The 25,781-nt window shown below is 41.2% G+C and overlaps 1 protein-coding gene across 2 annotated transcripts in view; it reads right to left on the bottom strand.

Annotated features, from left to right (window-relative positions):
- Window positions 1–25,781, bottom strand: part of LOC122552950 (interphotoreceptor matrix proteoglycan 1-like) — a 139,316-nt gene that overhangs the window by 75,073 nt on the left and 38,462 nt on the right. For both annotated transcript variants that reach the window (XM_043696237.1, XM_043696238.1), the window contains exons 3-7: window positions 4,772–4,938; window positions 4,482–4,516; window positions 3,716–3,762; window positions 2,440–2,531; window positions 1,343–1,492 (exon numbers count right to left, since the gene is read on the bottom strand). In XM_043696237.1, coding sequence (XP_043552172.1) covers window positions 1,343–1,492; window positions 2,440–2,531; window positions 3,716–3,762; window positions 4,482–4,516; window positions 4,772–4,938 — 491 coding nt within the window. The remainder of the gene's footprint in view (window positions 1–1,342; window positions 1,493–2,439; window positions 2,532–3,715; window positions 3,763–4,481; window positions 4,517–4,771; window positions 4,939–25,781) is intronic.

Below are 25,781 nucleotides of genomic sequence, written 5' to 3'. Positions count from 1 at the left end.
TTTATTCCTGATGAAGGGCTTTTGCCCGAAACGTCAATTTTGCCTGTCCTCGGATGCTGCCTGAATTGCTGTGCTCTTCCAGCACCACTGATCCAGAATCTGGTTTTCAGCATCTGCAGTCATTGTTTTTACCAGGTGAATTTGAGGTCAGGGTAGAAGCTGATGGAGTAGTGAATGAATTTTTCAAGCTCCTCGTGGGAGCATAAGGCAGCGCTGATACAGTCATCAATGTCGCAGAGGAAAAGGTGGGGAGAGTGCCAGTGTATCTGTGGAAGAGGGATTGGTCCATGGGTAAAGCCGGTACCCATACAGCTATCCACAGAGGTAAGGTTGAGTCGATTTGTGCAGAACATTTAGACTGAATAGCCCATTTCTGTGCTGTCAGGACCATGCAATAATGTACAAATGGAAGCTACAGTCCCCTCACTAACTTTTAAATGATGGTGGGAGATAATCACTCTCAGATGGAGACAAAAACCCAAAAATTTAATTAGACAATAGACAATAGACAAAAGATGCATGAGTAGGCCATTCTGCCCTTCGAGCCTGCACCACCATTCAATATGATCATGGCTGATCATCCTTAATCAGTATCCTGTTCCTGCCTTATCTCCTTAACCCTTGATTCCACTATCCTTGAGAGCTCTATCCAACTCTTTCTTAAATGAACCCAGAGACTGGGCCTCCACTGCCCTCTGGGGCAGAGCATTCCACACAGCCACCACTCTCTGGGTGAAGAAGTTTCTCCTGATCTCTGTCCTAAACGTTCTACCCCGTATTTTTAAGCTGTGTCCTCTGGTTCGGCACTCACCCATTATCGGAAACATGTTTCCTGCCTCCAAAGTGTCCAATCCTTTAATAAACTTATTTGTCTCAATCAGATCCCCTCTCAGTCTTCTAAACTCAAGGGTATACAAGCCCAGTCCCTCCAGTTTTTCAGTGTAAGGTAGTCCCGCCGTTCCAGGAATTGACCTCGTGAACCTACGCTGCACTCCCTAAATAGCCAGAACGTCTTTCCTCAAATTTGGAGACCAGAACTGCACACAGTACTCCAGGTGTGGTCTCACCAGGGCCCTGTACAGCTGCAGAAGAACCTCTTTGCTTCTATACTCAATTCCTCTTATTATGAAGGCCAGCATGCTATTAGCCTTCTTCACTACCTGCTTTACCTGCATGCTTACCTTCATTGGCTGGTGTACAAGAACACCCAGATCTCTTTGTAATTAGAAGAATATATGTTTCAGCCAATGAATTCAGCTGAACTACATTTTTCAATTTTCACTACATGGAAAAGTGAGCAGCTTTTTTTACAGCAAAAAGTCAGTATATTCAACGAACTTGCCTGAATCTCAAACCTTCGGATAAGTTCCTGATACTCGAGTGAGTTCGGCTCACTCAACTCTCTGCTATAACTTTGATTGTTGAGTTTAATGCTGAACTCCACAACCTGTTCTGATGACTGCTCTGGGACAATGTTGGTTACATGCAGATCCTGAAGCAGATAGAAAGGATATGATCCATCACATAGAATGTGCTATTAAAAAAAGGAAATACTTAATGCACATTTACCACTATAGTGTTGACATCACCACCGAGTAATGAATCTCTTCACCTCATACCTACTTTGCAGAGAATATGTTCTGTGATACTTACAATTCTGCAAGTGCAGTGATAGGTTTGATCAAATTATAAATGTTAATGTCCTTATAACCTAGAAGATATACCAGGGGAGAAAAGAAACTAGCTGCACCAATCTTGAAGAAAATTAACCTTTACATAAGGCAAACCTCGAGGAAAATTAAACATTTTCAAAACTTGAATTATATTAAGATTCTGGAGGGGTGGATATTAAACACTAAGTATCAAGGAACATCAGTCCATTTAAATTTTCTCTGAAATACATGCACATCCACTGTTGAGAAAATGTAATCTCTAATTACTTTCACCAGTTTTCTAATTAATCTGATTGTTTTTTACAGTCTATGACTTGACTTTTCAACTGAGCCGTTGTGGGAATAGAAGATTTGTTTATGTTGACAATGAAAACAAATTATTCCCCTTCTTCAAATGTCCACTAATGTCTTTTAGGGAAGGAAAATGCCATTTAGTCTGGCTGACACGTGAATCCAGACCTTAACTGCCCTCTGGCAAATTAGAGTTAGGCAATGAATGCTGGTCTAGGCAATGATACCCTCATCCTGTGAATGAATTTAAAAAACACAGACATTGATTGGAACTCTGCTGTCTGGCCTGCCAACATATATTGTCTATGTAAATTTACAAAATTGTCGTGATTTCCATTTTGCATTTTGTAAATATTTAAATTCTGGCTCATCCAAATCTGACTAACATATCTCAGTGTACTTATTGCTTGTTCAGAACCATTTTATAGCACATCTAAACCATGATTAATAAGTAATTGAATTTTGCAAATCTCACCTTAACAGGAATTTTAGTTTCATTCACAATCTCATTAGAGACCACAATGTCTGGAATTGATGTGGTTTTTGACACTGGGACAGCAGGGATCTCTGAAGAAAATGATACCAATCAGAAGTTAGAGAAAGATACCCTGATGCTTTAAGTCTTGCTGTATGACAAAATTGACTGATAGAATTAGTCTCGGAGTAAAAACAAAATACTGCAGATGCTGGAAATCTGAACTTCAAAGAGAAAATGCTGGAGGAACTCAGCAGGTCTAGCAGCATCTATGGAGAGAGAACGTTTACATTTCACATCCAATACGACTCTTCTTTAGAAGAAGCGCCATGTTACTGCCAGACTTGGTACGTTTCTCCAGCACCTTCAGTAAAGGAAAACCTGCTTATTAACTGGAAGGTCAAAGATTGCAGCCCCAAAGTGTCCACCGACCCTGATATCTTACTAGGAATAACTATTATAGATTATTCTGGTGCTACCTGTCAATAGAAACTAGAAAACAACAGCAAGTTATAATACACTTGTTTGAAATCAATACCATCTGAGAAAAAAAAACAGAAAGTACAGGTCAGCCAATCAGGAATTCAAACCTCTATTAATTTAATACCCCTGGAGAAAGTGGGACCTGAACCCAGGCTTGATGGTCCAGAGGTTGGGACACTTCCATTTGCACCACAACAGCCCTTCAAATCTCCATATTCAAGTGGTGACTCGAAGGTGCAGGTGTTGGACTGGTGTAGACAAAGTTAAAAATCAAACAACATCAGGTTATAGTCCACCAGGTTTATTCAGAGGCACTAGCTTTAGCCACAACCACCTGATGAAGCAGCAGCACTTGGAAAGCTAGCGCCTCTGAATAAACCTGTTGGACTATAACCTGGTGTTGTGTGATTTTAACCTATATTCAAGTGGTGAAGTGATGACACATACCTTAGTCACTTTGATCTTACTAGATCAGATATATGCACATGAATTTTTGCCAATTTGAGTGCTGACATGATAGTTTATTAAATAGATAAATTTGATAACAAAAGGTGAGTCACAGAACCCTTTCTGCCTCTCTTAAAACTCCAATTATTATTATATACGTCCCATGTCCATCTCATTTATCTTCTAATGGCTAGTTCAAATATAGTGGGACATTCCCATTCAAGTAGATTATTAAGAAAATCTACTTAATGAGGATGCTGAATAGCCTTGGTTTTTAATCAATTTTCAAAGGCTTTGCAGTTTATACGTGAAACATTAAATAACACAAGTTGACATGAAATAATACCTGCTGTTAGTGTAGTGAGTTCACCTGGCTGATTATCCACAGGAATACTTGCTCAGCAAACAGAGAAAGGGATACACATTAGAAATTTGACATTGTCATTTCATTTTAGCTCATTTGTTATTATTCAAAAAGACACTTAATATGGACTACATATATAAACAATAATAATATAAATCACTTCAATTTGAGCTAATACCCAGTTATGAAAATATCTTGACCTGCTTCATTTTAGATTAGATTAGATTAGATTACTTACAGTGTGGAAACAGGCCCTTCGGCCCAACAAGTCCACACCGCCCCGCCGAAGCGCAACCCACCCATTCCCCTACATTTACCCCTTTACCTAACACTACGGCAATTTAGCATGGCCAATTCACCTGACCTGCACATCTTTGGACTGTGGGAGGAAACCGGAGCACCCGGAGGAAACCCACGCAGACACGGGGAGAACATGCAAACTCCACACAGTCAGTCGCCTGAGGCGGGAATTGAACCCGGGTCTCTGGCGCTGTGAGGCAGCAGTGCTAACCACTGTGCCACCGTGCTGCCCACTGCCACCGTGCCGCCCACAGTTTGGGATTTACATAGTCGTCACAATTACTCAGTCAGAACATTGTTATATTTATAGAAAGTGTGGAAACACAAGAGCTAAATACTGCTCTGTGGTATTTTTGTGATAATGTGACAATTTTTGACAACTTTTGATGAAGCGAACAGTAGCAAAAGGCCTAATGCAATAGGTTTCCACAACATATCTGTTGCTTACCTTGGTTGAAGATCACTATCTTGGATACGCAGTCTCTGTGAAGCAATGGAAAACCATCATTTTTAATCTTTTAAGAAAGTGTAATAATGATATGGAAAAATCTACAAGGCAAATTGGATTCTTACATTTAATATGACTGAATTTCATATCAGTGTAATATTAAAATGTTAGAATATCATTGATGTGAATATTTTAAATCTCAATGCTCATTATTGTGGAAAGCTGTGAGTAAAACTTGCACAAAATGAGTTAGCATCCAAGACTGTCTCTGTTCAAAGTTGATTCCTTACCTTTTGAACCATGGTTAGATGTTCTTGGGATTCACTGAAGTTTTGCCCAATCTGGAATAGATAATGTGTTTCTCGCTGACAAATATTGACCCATTGCTGGTACTCTTCATTCTCTGGAATTCTGTCCAAGAAAATCCGAAATGCTTCCCAGACGGCTTCCTGGCAAACTGAGCAGAGGACAATGCATCAAGACAAGTAGCCTGATTGTCAGATATAGCAAAGTCTCATGGTTTCACCATGAAATGTGACAATCTGAAATCTTGACCATCACTGTTGTCCATTAAACTTATTTTTGTCTTTAACTCAACCTTGTTAAATATTGTCTATGATATCAAAGGGAGTTAAGTGTGATTTGGCTATCATAGGCTCAGACACACATGTTTTGTTTCAATATTAGATTAGCAAAACATTAAGGAGGACTATAACTGAGACAGGTGTTTGGAAAATATGATCCCGTTAGTAGCTGAAGGCCTAAAAAGAGTTCAACATCTTTTATATTTGCGATCATACCAAACAAATTGCATCATTTAATCTAATATCTACACCCCCTTGATCTCGGCCCTTCAGCATTTAGGTTCCCCAATTTATAGGTAACAGTGAGTTTTTAAACACACAGGACAGACTTCCTCCAATGTGAACAATAAAGATTAATTGGTTCAAACTAAAAAGCTGCAACTTTATGATTAAATTATGACACAGAAACATGATTACACTGTCGGTTTTGATGATTATCCCCCACAAAGATTGGCGTGAATGGAGTTTTCAATCCCATAGACACATCGTATTCCTGAATATTGCATTCTTCTTTCCATCTACCTAACTTATCTTAAAATGTTAGCATGGTTTTCAGTTCAAAAACCAACTCCAAATGTGTTCCAAAATCAATCACTGATTATGGCAAGAACACAAAAAAACAGGATATATGACAAGAGATCAGAATTTCTCTTCACGTGGGTTATATTATCATTAGTGGCTTTTGATCATTGCTTTATTCTTACTTCTGGATGGGCTTTTCCAAGAACTAGTCTCACCATATTGCTTGCTTTGTTATGTATGTTCAGTGCTACCACTTTTGTTTGACATCAGGGAATTTTCCCTTGTGTCCTGCCCAAAATGCATCACTCAACTAACATCCTTTAAAACATTAACGGATTATTATTACATTGGTGTTTGTGGGAGCTTGCTGTGAGTAACTCGGCATGTGTGTTTCCGACATTAAATTTACAAGTGAGTACATTGTAAAAGTACTCCCCTATATAGGTTGTTTTAGAATATTCTGAGGTAATGAAAGGCATTATAGAATGCTCTGTAAACATTAGAGCAAGGAGGAATGTAGCATGTATGTGCCAGACATTTGTGCATGGATTTTAGGATTGGACAATGCATACTATTGAAGGGAAAATAATTATGTGCAGCATTTGCTTGGAGAATGGGAAGAAGGCTGGAGGGTTTGAGTCATAGGGAAAGGCTGAATAGGCTGGGCTTTTTTCTGTGGAGTGTCAAGGGCTGAGAGGTGACCTTATAAAGGTCTAGAAAATTATGAGGGGCATAGTTAGGTTGAATAGCCTGGGTCGTTTTCCTGTAGTGGGTGAGTCCAAAACTAGAAGGCATAGGTTTAAGGTGAGAAAGGAAAGTTTTTTATAAAGTACCCAAGAGTTAACCGTTTCATGCAGAGCACAGTGCCTATATGAAATGAGCTGCCGGAGGAAGTGGCAGAGTCTTGTACAATTACAACATTTAAGAGGCACCTGGATGGGTATATGAATAGCAGGGGTTCAGGGATATATGGGCCAATTGCTGGCAAATGGACTATGTTAGATTACGATGTCTGGTCAGCATGGACAAGTTGGACAGAAGGGTCTGTTTCCCTGCCGTATGACTGTTTCACTCTATGACTGAAAATGATTTGCAATGAGAAGTATTTCAGACTGATGATAATGACTAGCTGGTGCCTTCCTAAGATCAATTCTTATTGACCTTAAGCATTGAATTTGATTGTAATGAACCTACATAAACTTTGCTGTAAAATTGACAATCACTGGAGTATAATTGAGCATCCAGTGCATTTGCCAAATTTTTTTTTGTAGGACATTTAGGAGTAATTTAGGAGTTCTATCATGGTCAAAGCTCATTGAAACCAAATTTGAAACCCTGAGGCAGATTCTCAGCTACAATGAATGTGAAACAGTGATCAAAAACACCACTGCATCAAAATTGTTGTTAGTGCCAGACACATAGTTACGAACTAAAATTCATTAAGAAAATCTAAGATACTTGTAAATGAGCTTGTAATTGGAAGTTTAGTTAACAGATGCACTCGGTTACATTCAACCAGTGGAAATATAAGACTTAGGTTTTGTCTACTTTGAATCAAATGTCAATAATAGCAACAACAACAACATGAAGTTTTATCATTGTTAACAGAATAAAAAAACACCAGGAATGTCACCTGTGTCCAAGGCAGTCAAGCTACATCCTGGTGAATCCCTGGTGAAAATACTTCTGACTCCCTTTGCACCAAAATTCCACCTGGAACCAGGTTCCCAACAGTAATCAGAAACTCAGTCAGACTTTGTCACTCTGCTGCAGTCTTGTTCACATTGATTCTGCTCCTTAGTAACCATCTCTCACGATTGTACTTAATTATCCTTAATTAACAGAGCTTCTCCACTACATTTTCTGAGCTGTTCATGTGCAAACTTAGCCTTTTGCATTTCCATTGCCATGTCATTAACCATACTGCCTTCAATTGTGTTGCCTTTAGAATAATTTCACCTGTCTTTTGCCTCATGATGCGATTTAAACCAAGTGCCCAATGTTTGAACTAACCGACTAGTTCAATATTTTCTTGTAATTTCCTCAATGTCTAACATTAGGAAGACGGAAGAATCCGTGGCTGTAAGACAACAAAAGCTGGGACTTGAATATTCAAGAGCACATGACATTTTGGAGCAGCAAGAAACTCTGTGGTAGATGAATTGTCCTTTCAAACTGAGGTTTGAGCCACATAAATGCAGCTCCTATGTAATCCTGCATACCTATACTGATGCTCTGGGCAGGAAACAGACCAAAGATTACTGGTGCGAGGGGGATAATTTAATTAACAACTAAAGGCAAACAAAGAAATTTAATGACATTTTAAAGGTAGAAAGCAAACATTTCCTTTATGGCAGAAGTGCCTCTGCATCATAATTCTAATTATCTGTATATGTTGATGCAAAGTAATTCACTCATGTTTTAGATGCTATCAGATTCTTGTGGGCTTGGCTACCTCTTTTAATCGCACTCTATCTTCTTCAGCATCCTTGCCATCAACAGTGGCACCCTCAGCATCTCTGTCAGTCTCCCCTTTTTCCTCATTTGAGGTCGCTCTACCTCCCCCTCTTCTGGTTCTAACCCTGCCATTGAGCTAGGTTGTGAAAGGTGTTCCAACCAATCACTATTCTGGAGACACAATTCAGCAAATGATGAAATACTCCTCCTGAATAATCCATATGGAAGCACATCTTCAAATAAAAAAAAAATGCCCTTCAATGATGGACATGGCTAAAGTGAATATATGGGTAGCATTTTAGCATTTTTAACACTGGTTTAAAGGTTTGCAATGGATTAATTAGCTTGCTTTCAGGGTAAACCTTGTCACCCATGAGCCAGATCTGGAGATAATGCAGGTGATGCAGGGGAACGAATATTTGAGGAACCTTTGGAGTTGAGTAGAATGTAGCCATCATGACAGTCCCCTAAACAGCAAGCACACATCCGCAGGAATTGTTGCCTGTGTTGACAATTGAGCTGGTCATTTAAGGAATGAAATCCCTTCATGTTCATGAATCTGGTTGGGTGATGCCATGGAGCTCTGTGCACTACATGGATACAGTCAGAGACCTCTTGTACCTGAAGGAACCCAGCAATATCTGGAACATTAGCTTTTGGGTATTAGGTGACATTGAACAACTGTATTGTTTTACTGTAAGTGGCAATGGTGAACTCACCAGTACACTTGTGAGATAGCAATTGGGAGAAGCCACACACATCCACATTTCAAGCTTGAACTCAGCTGATGGCTAGGAACATCAATGCTCCTGTGGTATTCAGTGCCACAGGCCACTCAGTCTGCCTAGCTATAGATTTGCCCCTGTTATGTGAAAGTGTCTGGCACTGCCTTTCATTCACCCACAAGGTAGCTGCAATGCCTTTGGTGTATCCTCACCAGTTGTGCTGCTTGATAATGTTGGAAACCCTGGTTCCCCTCTCCAGATACTGCTTGTTTGTCCACTGCTGCAGTCCCTGAGCATTATATCTCTGGTTCTTATTGCACTAAGATTTCCTTCCTCTTCTCCTCCCCCTTCTTCATTCCAATAATCCTAGTACAACAACTGGATTTAATTGATTAACATCTGGCATGATAGTACTGTTTAGTGAAGAAATACCAGGAATGATACAGAATGTCAGTGACTAGGAGTCAAAATGTCAAGATTATCTGCAAGACAGCCAGGAGTGAATTGAGGGGAAATTGCTTTACTCAGTGGGTTGTTAGGATTTGGAATCTGCTGCCTGGGAAAATGGTGGAGTGGATTCCACAGGAGGTTTCGAAAAGAGCTGGATATATATTTGAAAGTGATGAATTTAGAGGGTGATGGATAGCGCTGGAGAAATGGACTAGCTGGGTAGCTCTTTCTGGAGCTGGTGCAGACATGATGGGTGAATGGCCTCCTTCTCTATTGTAAAATTCAATGATTCTATGATTCTGTAAAAACAGAGCTGGAGTGGGCCATTTGGCCCTTCAAGCCTGCTCTGCCAATCAATATGATCATAGCAATCATCCAACTCAATACCTGTTCCAGTTTTCTCTATATACCCTTTGATCCCTCTAGACCTAAGTCCTTCTTGAAAATATTCAATGTTTTGTCTTCGACCACTTTCAGTTTCAGAGAGTTCCATAGGCTCACCACTCTCTGTGTGAAGAAATTTCCCCTCATTCCAGTGCTATCCTGTATCCCTACACTGTGACTCCTTGTTCTGACTCCCTGGTTTTGGGAACTTCCTTCCTGCATAGTCCTGTTCGAACTTTATAGGTTTCTACAAGATCTCACCTCACGTTTTGAAACTCTAGTAAATTTGGACCTTACCAATCCACTCTTCTTTTTACATCAGTCCTGCCATCCCAGGAATCAGCATTTGTTTAATACGCTTGTTAATCAAGCTTTCAATTTGAAACATTGACAGGGTCGAGCCATCCTTTGTGCCCTTGCCAAGTTGCTCATGCGTTCGATGAAAGTCTGCGCTGCAGCAATCTCTCCATGGTAAGGTGTATCTTCCAATGACTGTCTTTCCCCTTCATGATGCTGCCATGTGCAAAATTATTTGTAGATATTTTTTCATAAACCTGTTTAGGATGTTTTTACACACCTCTGGAGCAGATGAAACTTGAATTTGGGCCTCTTGGTTCAGAAGTAGGAACACTACCACTGTGCCACAAGAGCCCTACTGCAAGTTATTTGTAGCTTGATCTTTACGTTGCTTTCCATGAATGTAGCAATTATTTTAGCATGACACTGGTGGCCTTCATTATCCTCTCTGGTACAGCCTTACAACATCAGAATCTATGGCCTACATAACAGTTTTATCCGCATTTCCTTAACTTTCAGAAACATAGACTGTGAATGCTTCTACATGGCTGCACATGTACATGTACATGGATGCACAGCAGCATCACCACTGTTGGTTTGAAACATATATTGTCTGCAAGGCTTTGTACAGAGAAAAACGATGGTTGTTGTTTTTTAATTTGAATCCTTCACTGTCTACTCTACCCCTCTAAATTATACATTTCCTAACACTGTAGATGGCCTTCTCCTTTCCTCTGGCATCCCCTCGGTCCTTTTCCAATTTCCCTCTGTGTCTACTTTTTTTTACTATCTCCCTTGATATCACTGCTCTTCCCTTTAATGCCATTCCCATCCATATCCCCAAACCAAGCTTTACCCTAAGCTTTACCCTTGTACTGCCCCTTACTCAATTCTCTTTCTCTTTCTCACTGCCCACCGAACTACTCCACTGACTTCACCACCCTAATATACAGTTTCCAATCTCCCTTGTTTCTATAATTGTGTTTCTCTCTTCTGTCTCTCAGTTTCTTTCCTCCACTGTCCAGGATCCTGTCATTTCCATTGACGACCATGCCCTTCATTTTCCACTCCTTACAGTTTCATTCCACGTAACCCATCTTTATTTCAATCTTTTGAGTTGAACTTAGTCGCACTTGCCTGCCCTGGTGAAGATTTTTGGTGGTTATCTCACTCAAGCAGGATTGTTGACCCAGTCAGGCTTCACTCATAGAATCACAGAATGCCTACAGTGTGAAAACAGGCCCTTCGGCTCAGCAAGTCCACACTGACCCTCCAAAGAATATCCCACCCAGACCTGTTCCCCTATTTCTCTACATTTACCCCTGACTAATGCACCTAACCTACACATCCCTGAACACTATGGTTAATTTAGCATGGCCAGTTCCCCTAACCTGCTCATCTTTGGATTACAGGAGGACACACATGCAGACACGGGGAAAATGTGCAAGCTCCACACAGACAGTCATCTCAGGCTGGAATCGAACCCGATTCCCTGGTGCTGTGAGGTGGAAGTGCTAACGACTGAACCACTGTTAGCGATGTAACAAGAACAACCAAAAGTACATATGACTGAGATAGCTCATGGTCTGCTGGACCCAGTCAGACTTCACCTTTCTTGCTATAAGAGGTTGCATATAAAATTACTTGCTTATGAAGGATCCAAGTTCGTGAAAAGATTTGTACTCACCAGAGGTTGGAGGAAGCAGTCTACCTCACTAGGTATTTGGCTCATATGTATTTGCATTTACGAATATGCAGGTTTCCATTTTTGTCCATCAGATTTGCTTTCCTCAGTGTCATTCCAGTGGCTGGAGCGTTAATGAGAATTCATGGCATGCTAATTAATGCAAAAAGCTGATCACCTAAACAGTTCTGAAGACTCTTCCCATCTTGCTGGAGGTGTCAGAAATGGCAGCTAATGATCCTCTGGATATGGATGTTGCTGAGATGGTAGGTGAGGACAAGGGGGACCCTATCGCTGTTACGGGAGGAAAGACAGGGTAAGGTCTGAAGTGTATGAGACAGACTGGACCCAGCTGATGGCCTTGTCAACAATGGTTCTGGGGAATACTCAGTCAACTGCATTCCATGCTGTCAGATCCAACCCTGACTTTATTATTAAACCAGCCAATAAGAATGGTTCTGTTGTAGTCTGGTGGACCGATCTCTACACTACTGATTGCTAGGTCTCTGATACCTCCTCCTATTCCCCCCCAAACCATGATCCCAAGATGGAACATCAGGCTATTGTGTAAACTACAGTCACCAACTTCATTTCTTCTGGTGATTCCCTCCGCCACTGCCTCCAGGTTGACTGTCCCCCAACCCCACATGGCTCACTTCCACTTCCTTCCCAAAGTTCACAAACAGGACTGCATGGACACACCCATTGTTTCTGCCTGCTCCTGCCCCATGGAGCTTAACTCTTCCTACCTTGACTCAGTCATTTCTCCCCTGGTCCAGTCCCTGCTGAGAATTTCCAGTTTGCAGGATCTAGCTGCCTCCTCTTCACCATTGACATGCAATCCCTTTACACGTCCATTCCCCACCAGGATGGTCTCAGGGCTCCCTGTTTCTCCCTGGAACAAAGGCCTGAGCAATTCCCATCCACTACCACCCTCCTTCACTTGGCCGAGCTCATCTTCACCCTGAACAATTTCTCTTTTACCTCCTCTCATTTTCGTCAGGACAGAGGGGTGGCCATGAACACATGCATGGGCCCTAGTTATGCCCGTCTCTTTGTGATGTACATGGAACATTCTTTGTTCCAGTCCAATTGAGGCCCCCAACCACAAATCTTTCTTTGATATATCGATGATATAAATGGTGCTGCTTCCATCTCTCATCTAGAATTGGAAAGGTTTATCAATTTCACTTCAAATTTCCACTCCATTCTCACTTTCCCCTGGTCCATCTCCGACTTCTCTCTTCCCTTTCTCAACATCCATGTTTCCATTTCTGGTCACCAATATTCACTATAAATCCAGCGACTTCCACAGTTATCTTGACTACACATCCTCGCACCCTGCTTCCTGTAAAGTCTCTATTCCAATCTCCCAGTTCCTCCATCTCCACTGCATCTATTTTGATGATACCAACTTTGACACGGGAGCCTCTGAAATGTCCACCATCTTCCTCAACCCAGGAATCCCCAGCACCTCAGTCTGGTCCGACCTATTTCCTGCACTTTGGTCCTTACACCCTCTCTTACCTCTCGCAATAGTAATAAGGTCCCCCTTGTCCTCACCTACCATCCTACCAACATCTACATCCATACGATTATTAGCAGCCATCTCTGCCACCTCCAACGAGATGCTACCACCATACACATATTCCGCTCCCCTCCTTTGTCAGCCTTCTACAGGGACCATTCTCTCTGGGACACCCTGGTGCACTCTTCCTTCACTCCCAACACACCCCCGCAGCCCCAAGGCACTTTCTCCTGCAACCACAGAAGGTGTACTATCTGTCTATTTACTTCGTCCCTCTTCAGTATCCAAGGGTCCAAACATACCTTCCACGTCAAGCAACGTCAACCTGCATTTCATGCAATCTAGTTTACTGCATTTACTGCTCACAATGTGATCTCTTCTGAATTGGGGAAAACGAAGCATAGACTGGGTAATGGCTTTGCAGAACACCTACATCCTATGCGCAAAAAAGACCCTGAGCTTCCAGTTGCCTACCACTTCAACACACCACCCTGTTCCCAGGTTGTCATCTCTGTCTCAGGCTTGTTGCAGAGTTCCAGCGAAGCTCAGTACAACCTGAAAGAACAGCAACTGATAGTCAGCATGAAGACCCTTCAGCTCTCCAGACTCAATATTGAGTTCAATTATTTTAGGACTTGAGCTCCCCATGTCTTTTTCCCAACCCCACATGTCAGGCCTTGTTAACACAATCCATTGTTAGCCACTAACAACCCGTATTAACAGCTATTCACCCTTCCAGCTGTATTGTTACCCGTTCCTTTTCCTGACCAACTGTTCTTTTCACTCTTTGGGCTCTACCCCCCACCCCCCCCAACTATCATTTACTCCTTACCCCCTCCCCCACACCTATCTTCCACATATAAACCAACATTTTCCTAGCTACCATCAGTTCTGAGGAAGGATCACTTGACTCAAAACATTAACTCTGATTTCTCTCCACAGATGCTGTTAGATCTGCTGAGCGTTACTAGCAATTTCTGTTTTTTTGTTTTTGATTTACAGTATCCGCATTTTTTTTGGCTTTTGCTGTCCTTGTCCTTTAGTTGGTCAAATCATGAGGTTTGGAAGTGCAGCAAAAGAAGCCTTGGTGTGTTAGTGCAGTGCATTTTGTGGATGGGGTATACACAGCTACCAATGTGAGCTGGAGGTAAAGGAATGCCTAAGCTGCTGATGAAGCGGGCTACTTTGTCCTGAATAAAATTAAGCATCTTGAGTGTCACTTGAGCTGCATTCATCCAGTGACATTTATCAGACCTCAAATATTGACTCTGATTTCCTCTTCACAGATGCAGTCAGACTTGCTGAGTATTTCTTGCACTTCCTGTTTTATATCAGACTTCCAGCAACTACAATATTCAGCATTTATTTCAGCATCTGAGGATTTGTGACTAGAACTGAATGCTGTGCAATCATCAGCAAAAATCCCAACTTCTAACCTTATGATGGAAGGAAGATCATTGATGAAACAGTTACAGAGTCAACTCATAAAAATGTGTTCTCAGCCCCCACTGTACTCCCTGTATACTCACGACTATGTTGCCAAATTCTAAACAAACATCATTTACAAGTTTGCTGATGACACCATCATGGGACGGATATCAATCAATGGTGAGTCAGAATATAGAAAGGAGCTAGAGGGCTTCATGACTGGTGCTATGGTAATCTCTCTCACAATTTCAGCAAAACTAATGAACTGATCATTGACTTCAGAAAGAAAGGAGTAGAACATGTCCCCGTCTACATCAATGGAGTGGAGGTTGAGAGGTTGGACAGTGTCAAGTTCCTAGGAGTGATGATAACTGACAACCTGTCCTAGACGTCCCACGTAGATGTGAATGTCAAGAAGGCACAACAACGCTTCTTCTTCCTCAGGCAGCTCTGGAAATTTGGCATGGCCATAAAGACCCTCACCAATGTTTATGGATGCACCATAGAAAGAATATTGTCTGAGTGCATAATGGCCTGGTATGGTAACTACCCTGCCTAGGATTGTAAGAAACTACAGAAGGTTGTGTGCACAGCCCAGACCATCAAGGAAGACAACCTCCCATCCATGGACTCCATTTACACTTCTCGCTGCCACAAAATGGCTGCCAACACCATCAACGATCCATCGCACCCTGGTAATGCTCTCCTACAACCTCTTCCATCAGACAGAAGATACACGCACCAGAAGGTTTAAAAACAGCTTCTTCCCTGCCGTTATTGAACTGATGAATGGATTCCCTAACTTCAAATAATGCTGAAGGTGTTACTGTTGTTCTTGCCTTGCACACGCTGTGTGAGATGTAACCTGTATGCCTTATTCTGTCCAAGTTCTTTTTCACGTGTATGTCCTTGTTTACTATGATCTGCACATACTGCTTGCAAACAGAGCTTTTCACTTACCTAGGTACACGTGACAATAAATTAAATCAAAGTGTACAGTCATAGAAGCATACAGCATGGAAACACACCCTTCAGTCCAACTCATATATGCTGACCACGTTTCCCAAACTCAACTTGTCCCAGTTGTCTGTGTTTGGCCCATATCTGTTGAAATCTTTCCAATTCATGTACCTTTCTAAATGCCTTTTAAATTTTGTAACTTTATCTGCATTACCACTTCCTTTGGCAGTTCGTTCCACATACGAACCACCTGCTATGTGAAAAAATTATTTCTCGGGTCCCTTTTAAATCTTCCTCTCTCGCCTCAAAATTATGCCATCTAGTTTTGAACTCCCCAACCCTTGAGAAAAGACCTTTGCTATTCACGTTATTTATGCCCCTCATGGTTTTATAAATCTCTATAAGGTCAAGCCAATTTTGTTTCCAAGTGACAAGCTTTCCCTAAATCCCATATGACCTAAATTTACCAACCACTCTACCATGCAGAAACTTGTCAAAGGCCTTACTGAAATCCATGTAGACAATGTCTATTTACAAAGGTTGTAAACTGCAACTGCAAGACAGAGACTGTTTGATCTCCCAGGGTTGAACAAGAATGAAGCTGCCCCCAATTTGTCAGCCTTGTCACAGAACAAGATTGGATGTGTAGATTAGGGGATGTGGCTAACAATGATAACAATATTGCATGTGAGCGTTATATTTGATTGGGGAAAAGCATTGTCCAAAGAAGAACTTCTCCCACATTACATTGGTAAGGAACTCTGAATAAAGGTCTATTGTGCTGCTCAATACAGGATTTTTTTTTGTCATTTATTTGTGGAATGCAGGCATTGCTGGGGCCAGCATTTATTGCCTGTTCCTAATTGCCCTTCAGAAGGTGTTGGTGAGCTGCCTTTTTGAACCACTGCAGTTCACTTTCTGTGGGTTGACTCATAATGCCATTAAGTAGGGAATTCCAGGAGTTTGACCCAACAACAGTGAAGGAACAATGATATAATTCCAAGTTAGGATGGTGAATGTCTTAGAGAGGAACTTGAAGGTGGTGGTGTTTCCATGTATCTGCTGTCCTTGTCCTTCTGGATGGAAGTGGTTGTGGGTTTGGGAGGTGCAGTCTGAGGACCTTACATGTCATTCACACTGCTGCTACTGAGCATTAGCATTGGAAGGAGTGGATGCTTGTGAATGTGGTACTAATCAAGCAGGCTGCTTTGTCCTGGGTGGTGTCAAGTTTCTTGAGTGTTGTTGGGGCTGCACTCATCCAAGCAAGTGGGGAGTGTTCCATCACATTCCTGACTTATCCTCCTAGATGATGGAGAGGCTTTAGGGAGTTAGTAGGTGAGTTACTCACCACAGAATTCCTAGGCTCTTACCTGCTCCTGCAGCCACTGTGCTTATGTGGTGAGTCCAGTTGAGATTCTGGCAATGGTAACCCCAATGTGTTGATAGTGGGGAATTCAGTCATTTTAACACTGTTGAATATTAAGGGGCGGTGGTGAGATTGCTTTTTATGTACAGGACATACCTGGGCAAATTACCACATTATCAGGTAGATGTCAGTATTGTAACTCTACTGGAATAGATTGGCGAGGGCATGTTTTAGAGCACAAGTCCTTAGTAATATTGATAAAATATTGTCAGGGGCCACAGCGTTTGAGCATCCAGTCTCTCCAATTGTTTCTCAATACCATGTGGAGTGAATTGAATTAGCTGAAGACTGGTATCTGTAACACTGGGGACCACAGGAGGGGGGTCGAGATGGATCATCCACTTGGCACTTCAGGCTGAAGTTCGCTGCAAATGCTACTGCCTTATCTTTTGTACTGATGTGCTGGGCTCTTCCATCATTGAGGATAGGGATATTTACAGAGCTTAGATCTGATCTGTTGGTTGTGGGATTGCTTAACTTAGCTCTGTCTACCACTTGCTGTTTATGCTGTTTAGCATTCAAGTACAGGAGAACCTCGATTATCCGAACTGGATGGGCTGGCACTATTTCATTCGGATAATCGATTATTCGGTTAATTGGTCAAATGCCTTTTCTCTGGGGCTCGGAAGTTTTAAAGTCTGCTCCTCCTTCAAGAGACGAGCAGCAACGCAGAGCGCATTAGCTCCGCGCCCCACCCCAACACCACCCCACCCCCCAACCCCGTCCAACACTACTCCCTGCCCGCCTCCCATCCCCGTAGATACTTGCCCTCACTCTGGGGCAGCTGGACAGGATACCAACAACGAGACTGCTGAAGTTGCCTTTGTGGGGTAAGTCTCCAAATAGTGCGTGCGGGCATGCACACACACACACACATGTTTTTACTGCAACTTTTTGACAGGTTCCACCTCTGCCCTGTACAGGACAATGTTGGAGAGATTATCTGGGGAAGGGGGATGGGGTTAGGGTACACTCTTCTGTAGAACTGCAGGGAAAGTGTGGGGAGAGAGAGCATGGGCGGACAGTCATTTGGAGACAGCACCTGTTTAATCACTGTAAACAAAAGACGCGATCACTGTTGGAAACACGTCTTTGATGTAATGTTTCCATCGCGACCTCCAGATCTCCTTCGGATAATCTGATTTTCTGATAATTGGTATCCGGATAATCAAGTTTCCTCTGTAGTCCTGTTTGGTAGCTTCACCAGGTTGACATCTCATTTCTAAGCATGCTTGGCGCTGCTCCTGACAAGCCCTCCTGCACTGTCTGTTGAACCAGGGTTGATCCCAGCACTTGATGGTAATGGTTGTGTGCCAGGCCATGAGGTTACAGATTGTGCTGGAGTACAATTCTGCTGCTGTTGATGGCCCACAGCACTTCATGGATGCCCAGTCTTGAGTTGCTAGATTTGTTCAAAGTCTGTCCCATTTAGAACGTTGATAGTGCCACACAACGTGATGGATGTTATTCTCATTATGAAGGCAGGACTTCATCTCCACAAGGATTGTGCAGTGGTCACTCTTACCTATACTTTCATGGACAGATGCATCTGCAGCTGGCAGATTGGTAAGGATGAGGTCAAGATGTTTTTTCCCTCTTGTTGGTTTCCTAACCACCTGCCACAAACCTAGTCCATCAGTTATGTCCTTTAGGAACCGACCGGCTTGATCAGGAGTACTGCTGCCGAGCCATTCTTGGTGGTGGACATTGAAATCCCTCACCAAGAGTACATTTTGTGCCCTTGCCATCCTCGGTGCTTCCTCCAAGTTTTGTTTAACATGGAGGGGTGAGGACCATACATGGTCGTCAGTAGGAGGTTTTCTTACCCATGTTTAACCTGAAGCCATTAGAATTCAGAGTTAATGCTGAGGACTCCCAGGCAACTCCTTCCCACCAGAATATCACTGTGCTGCCACCTCTGCTGGGTTTATCCTGCCAGGGACATATCCAGGGATGGTGATGGTGGCGTTTGAGGCATTGTCTGTAAGGTATGATTCCATGAGTATGACTATGTCAGGCTGTTGCTTGCCTAGTCTGTGAGGCAGCTCTCTTAATTTTAACATGACCCCAGATATTAGGAGGGAGGACTTTGCAGGGTCAACAGGGCTGTTTCTATTGTTGTTTCATTGAGACTTTGTAGTGTTGGTACAACTGAATGGCTTGCTAGCTACTTCAGAGGGCAAGTGAGAATCAACCATATTTCTGTGGGTCTGGAGTCACATAGAGTCATAGAGTCATAGAGGTGAACAGCACAGATACCAGACCCTTTGGTCCAACTTGTCCATGCCGACCAGATATCCTAACCCAATCTAGTCCTACTTGCCAGCAACCAGCCCATATCCCTCAAAACCAGACCAGATGAGGATGGCAGATTTCCTTCACTGAAGGACATTAATGAACCAAATGGGTTTTTACCAACAATCAGCAATAGTTTCCTGGTCATCAGTGGATTCTTAATTCCAGATTTTATTTACTGTGGGCAAATGTGAGGCTGTACGCTTTGGCGGGATGAATAAAAGAGCACAATATTATTTAAATGAAGAAAACTGCAGAAAGCTGTTGTTCAGAGAAATTTGGGAGTCTTTGAGCATAAATCACAAAAAATAAAAAAATTCAGCATATATTAGAAAAGACAAATGGAATAGTGGCCTTTATTTCAAATGAAATATATTAAAAAAAAGTTTTGCAAGGCACTAGTTGGATCACAGCTGGGATACTGAGAACAGTTATTGGTCCCTTTTTTCTGAGGAAAGGTATACTGACGTTGGGGGCAGTCAGAAAAAGTTCACTAGAATCATACAGTACAGAAGGGGCCCTTTGGCCCATAGAGCCTGTATCACCAAAAATATATTACTACCTACGAAAACTCTCCAAGGAGCTTCAGAGGAATGTACTGAACAATATTGTCAAAGGGGACATAAGCTCCTAATTAATGCTACCATAATGAATGAGGGCATTCATATTTTATTGCATAAATGCTACTCAATACTCCTTCACCGACGAAGAAGCAACGCTCCGAAAGCTTGTGATTCCAAATAAGCCTGTTGGACTATAACTTGGTGTCATGTGATTTTGACTAGATTGATTTGGTGATTATTTAAAATAGAAGTGAAATCTATAACCTTTAAAAAGTGCTTGGATGAGCACTTGAAAGGTCATGTGATCCTTGGTAGGAATGAATACACAATGAAGTTTTGAATATCTTATTGAGACATCAAAGATTTTCGTGGAGTTTAATGTGTAGCCATGCAAATGTTGTTTGTCCTTCTGGCAGCGTTTAGGGCCAGGGGTGCAATTTAAAATAGAGATGAGGAGGATTTTTTTCTCTCAGAGGATTGTGAGACTTTGGAACTTTTTGCTACTGAGAGCTGTGGAGGCAGAATCTTTGGGCATGTTTAAGGCTGAGATAGATAGATTCTTAATCAGTATGCGGAAAATGTGGAAAAGTGGTACATGATGAATGATTGATCCTATTGAATGGTGGAACAGGCTCAAGGAGCTGCATGGCTTCCTCCTTTTCCTTCTAAGTGGCATAATCTCAGAACAAGGGGTCGATGAGCTAGGACAGAGATGAGGCTGATTTTTGGTTCTCATAGGGTAGTCAATATGTGGAATTCTTTACTTCAATTGTCATTGAGCATATTCAAGATTGTGATAGATAATTAATCAGTTAGAAGAATCAAGGGTTATGGGGAAAATGCAGGAAAGTGGAGTTGAGTACCGTCACATTAGCCATTAGCTCATTAAATATCAGAGCAGATTTAATGGGCTGATTAGCCTCCTCTGCTCCTAAATCATACTTATGGTCTAAGTATGACTCCAGCAAGTGGAGAGCTTTCCACCTGATTTCTAAAGCACTTTATAAATCCACGATTCACTTTAAAGTTACGACCATTTCTATAAGGTATGAAATGAGGGAAGTAACTTGTACATTGTAAGATTCTACATACATTGATTGTATAGTGATAAAAAGTTGCTTTTACAGTGATCTTGACTGGGAACTATTGCTGTCAATATACTGAGAAAAGGTTTTCTGTGTTTCATTGAATTGTGCCTTGGAATCTTTTACATCAACCTGATGATGGACGTCCTTGTTTGAAACTTGGCACTTTAAGTGTAGCACTCAGTTCTGAATTCTATGGAATAATTTAGCTAGACTTTAAGGTCTTATGGAATTATTTCAGTTCAATTGTATTCGCCATACCCATCTAAATCAATCCAAATTGATCAAGCATTCTCTGGCTCTGTGACAAAAAAGAAGTTTTGTTTTGTTTCCACATTGCTATTTTTAATTGTCTTCAAATGAGCAAGTCAGTTTTGTGGATCAATCAGCTGAACTCAGAATCCTAATTTCACGCCTGGATTTGCAGTTGTTTCTATTGAGATGCAGTTTTCTTGCAACTAAAATAAGTGGTGTTCAGAGTATTTGAAATCCTTTAGTGCTATTTACTCATGACAATGAATGGGAATGAAGAAACCAGTGGAGTAGAAAATGGGTAAGTTATTGTACAGTACTGCAACAATGGTTTCATTTTGTTCTGTGCTCTGGATGAAACTGTTCAGGCCTTGGATTTTTTTAACCACTTGACTGCTAAATGTTTATCAATTCTTTCATTATTTTCTGATATTTTAATATGACTGTTTCAAATCATTCCTGCAAAGTGTAAAATTGTTTATATGTAGTCAACATTGATGTTATTTTTAAAAGTACATTGGCAGCCTCTTGTGAACCTGTTTAGTGACTGCACCAAAGTAAACAAATAACATAAGTTAAATTTATGGTCTATCAAACCAGTTTCACTATGGGATCTGACTTGTTCTGTATTACCATCAGCTGAGATCATAACACCGAGTGATCCAGCTTTCAAAACCAAGTTGTCACAGAACTGGAGAATGCCCAATCAATTTGGATTGATTTAGTTGCGCATGTCAAATAAAATTGAACTGAAACCATTTCCTAAGACTTTAAAATCTTATGACCTATCTGTGTCTCATCTAAGGACCTGCTCTGATCAGTAGCATGAGTGGTCTGATTGGCTTCATCTTGTGCACCTTTTCCACAACATCCGGCACCTAGAAGAGGAAGGGCAGCAGAAGTGTGGATCACCATGAATCATCGTCCTCCAAATTCCCCTCCAAGTCACTTACTGCGCAGACAGAGACATATATCACTGTCCCTTTTTTGTCACCAGCCGAAATCCTTGAACAATTACCTCCCAGCATGACAAAATTCCTTTTATTTCACAGAATTCAACATTTCATGAAGAAAACCACAGTGAACACCTTCTAGGGGTCAACTAGAGATGGGTATAAATGCCAGTCCAGTGCTACATAGACTGAAGTATTCACCCACATATCATTTAAGTGGCAGCCTAACTTCACTTGGCCTTCACTCTGTGAAAGATTATTACTCTGTGAAAGATTATCACTCTGTGAAAGACTATCACACTGTGAAAGACTATCACTCTGTGAAAGACTATCACTCTGTGAAAGGTTATCACTCTGTGTTATGACCTCAGCTGATAGTAATTCAGGACAAGTCAGATTTCGAAGCTCCTCGGATGCTGCCTGAACTGCTGTGTTCTTCCAGCACCACTGATCCAGAATCTGGTTTCCAGCATCTGCAGTCATTGTTTTTACCTGGATAGACCATTGTTTAACTTTTGCTATTTGTTTACTGTGGTCGTGAGTAACCGAACATATTCACAAGAGGCTGCTAACGTACTTTTAAAAATAACATCAACATTTATTAGTGACAAAAGGAACAAAAACATAAACAATTTTACACTTTGTAGGAATTTTTCAAAACAATCTTATTAAAAATATCAGAAATAATGATTCAACTCTTTTACAATTAACAATAACCTTACAGATACTCAAACCTGAGGGAAAGATTGCCCTATCGCCACTTTAAAGTTCCTTTTATCAGTTAATATGACTGTCATTGTTTTCTAGAGCTTTTCTTTTGATCATTGATAAACTAACACATAGAATTTCCATGCTTTCAGCTTCGAGTAGTTTTCTGTTGCTGGAGTTTTATTCTGAGCCACTCTGGACTTTTTCTTTAACTCAGATCTTTTGGAGCCAGCTAAATTTAACAGCACTTGTCACTCTGACTGAACTTGCACACAGAGCCTTTTTAAATGCATCTTCTTCGGCCAGATTTCTTGGTTTCTCAGTGCACTGTACAAGGAATTGAGGGAAAGATTTTTATCCAATAGTTGTGAACCCCTAGAATCCTCTGCCTGAACGGTTGAGAAGCAGAAGCCCCTGTTGCATTTAAATAAAATAGTTAGGAATATATTTGAAATGTCTTAGCCTAACCAGACCAAGAGGCAGGGAGGGAAATTAGGCTGAATAGCTCTTTCTCAGTCGGCACAGACATAATGGGCTTAATGGTTAATAGATTATTTTTGTGTTGTAACTTTTTTCTGTTTCTTGTTACATTTTTACAGGTCTTTGGTGAGATTAAACCTGGAGAACTGTTTTGGTCCTCATACTAAAGGAAGGATATGTCTTTCTGAATGAGGCTGTAATGAAAGCTCACTGGTTTGATTCCTGAGGTGAGAAGGTTGTCCTGGGAGGAAAGGTTGAGTAAACTACACTGTACTCAGATTTTAGAAGAATGAGAGGTGATCTCATTGAAGCATACAGGATTCTGAGGGGGCTTGATAGGGTAGTTATTGAGAGGCTGTTTTCTGGCTGGAGAGCTTAGAATTAGGAATAAAGCTTCAGGATAATGGTTTGCCTATTGAACACTGAGATGGATAGTAATTTTGTGGGGCATAAATACTGAGAGAGGGAAACGTTTCCTTTAACATCTTGTTGTTGTACACAGACAACTTTCTCAATGCACTATCCCTATAAAGTTTCTTCGGATGTAATTTGCCACAGGACAATACTTGCACAGAACGTTTCAACCTTCTGTGCAGCCCAAAACACAGTCGAGCTGAAGGAACATTGTTAAAAGTCTGTGGTTGTTCAGATATTCAATCTATTTGAAAGATCAATTTCATTTTTTAGACTCTAAGCGAACAAAGGGAATACAGACATTGTGCAGGAAATTGGAGTTAAAGTAGAACTTAGCCATTTATACAATGGAGGGACAAGCTCAAGGGGTGTACTAGTACTTCTATTTCTTATGGTCTGAAGTGGGTAAGACTTGAATAATCAGTTGCTCTGGTATAGTGAAGGACAATTAAGTGGCTTTTTAAATTGGCAAATCACATATAGAAGAAAAGATTTCAGAGCAGTGAATGTTACTTTAGAAACTTCTATGAAGTGAAAAACAAACTGATTTCATAACCATGAAACAATAGGGGAGCAGGACTGAAATGTACGCAAGTAATAAATTTACAATAACCCTCCGGGAATGGATTGTGGAAAGGTAAAATTATAACCCCTCGCAATTTGGAAAAAACTGCTTTTTAAAGCCATTATCCTTAAGGTTCTGTCAAGATATACATAAAATGTGACTTTTTGGTGGCTTAATTCATTGCTAAGCTATTATTTGATACATCAGTTTGGACTGAAAGCAATTAAAGAGCCTATTGGCAGGTGCTAATGTATCTCTTTATAACTGATGCACAAACAACCTTTACCTGATGAGAAGAGAAAAGTGTTTGAGACTTTTTTATTGACGATTTTGGGTCACACATTTCTTGCATAAATGTTTGTGGAGTTAAGGGTTAATCATTTCTTTACTATAGGAAAATGTATTGAATGTTCATGTAAAAGCTATGCCATTGTGCTGTCAGATCACATGGAATTGGAGATTGGGACTATATGAATCCAAAGTACACCTCCCATGCAATTCTCTAAATGTAACTATGCTTCAAAAGCTTGTTACTGCTCACTGATATGACTGTAGAAACCATCTTATTAATATATTTCTGAAACATGGCAGACAAAGGGAAAGTGGTGTCCTGTTTTACCAACAGGAACCTGGAGGCCCTAGTTGATGAAATGATGCAGAGAAGAACTACTTTCTTCCCCTAAGACTGTTAATAGGGGCCACAACACCAGAACCTGTTGCCACCCAGGTGAGTGCAGTCTCCAGCATCTGGAGGATTGCCCCAACAGTGCAGAAAGAAGACCAATTAACTTTTCAACTCCACCAGGTGAAGTGCCACCACTTTTTCTTGGATACAGATATGGCTCAAAGGTAGAAGACAGAGGGTGGTGGTGGATGGTTGTTTTTCAGACTGGAAGCCTGTGACCAGTGGAGTGCCACAAGGATCGGTGCTGGTTCCTCTACTTTTGTCACTTACATAAATGATTTGGATGTGAGCAAGATTCTGGGTAATCCAAGATGGAGGGCAGGAAAGATTTCTGGATGTAAGAGCTGCTCCTTTGTTTGAGGTATTTTAGGTGTTGGAGGTGATTTCCTCGAATTCCAGGAGCAGCAATTACTGTTTTATATGCTGTTGTATTGTTTTGGAACTTTGGAAAAAAAATGTCAAAACAACAGCAGTTTAAAAGGGAGAAGACAGACAAAGGAAGCACATGGTGAGGATAGTGCAGGAGAGAGAGAGAGAGGGAGAGAGAGAGAGAAAAAAAAAACCTGCACAGTTACTGCCTTTGCTGTTTGAATTTGTGTATCGCTGGACATTGGAGTGCATCTGGGAAAAGTAACAAACAGTGAAATTCACAACTAATCTTGGAGGAACTGTTTTCACAACTAATCTTGGAGGAACTGTTGGGCGAAGTTCACAGCCAAGAATCAGATAAGTTAATTGTTGTTTTAAGCCTGTCCAAGAGAAAGGCTGCAGTAGTGAGTATAGTGGATTCTTTCTTGATTATATGTGTTTGGAGATCAGTCTCTTGATTAAACTTAAAATATAAGCCATAGCTAT

Source organism: Chiloscyllium plagiosum, chromosome 9 (assembly GCF_004010195.1).
Source record: "Chiloscyllium plagiosum isolate BGI_BamShark_2017 chromosome 9, ASM401019v2, whole genome shotgun sequence".
Taxonomy (NCBI): Eukaryota; Metazoa; Chordata; class Chondrichthyes; order Orectolobiformes; family Hemiscylliidae; genus Chiloscyllium; species Chiloscyllium plagiosum.
This window is presented reverse-complemented; position numbering and strand designations above follow the sequence as displayed.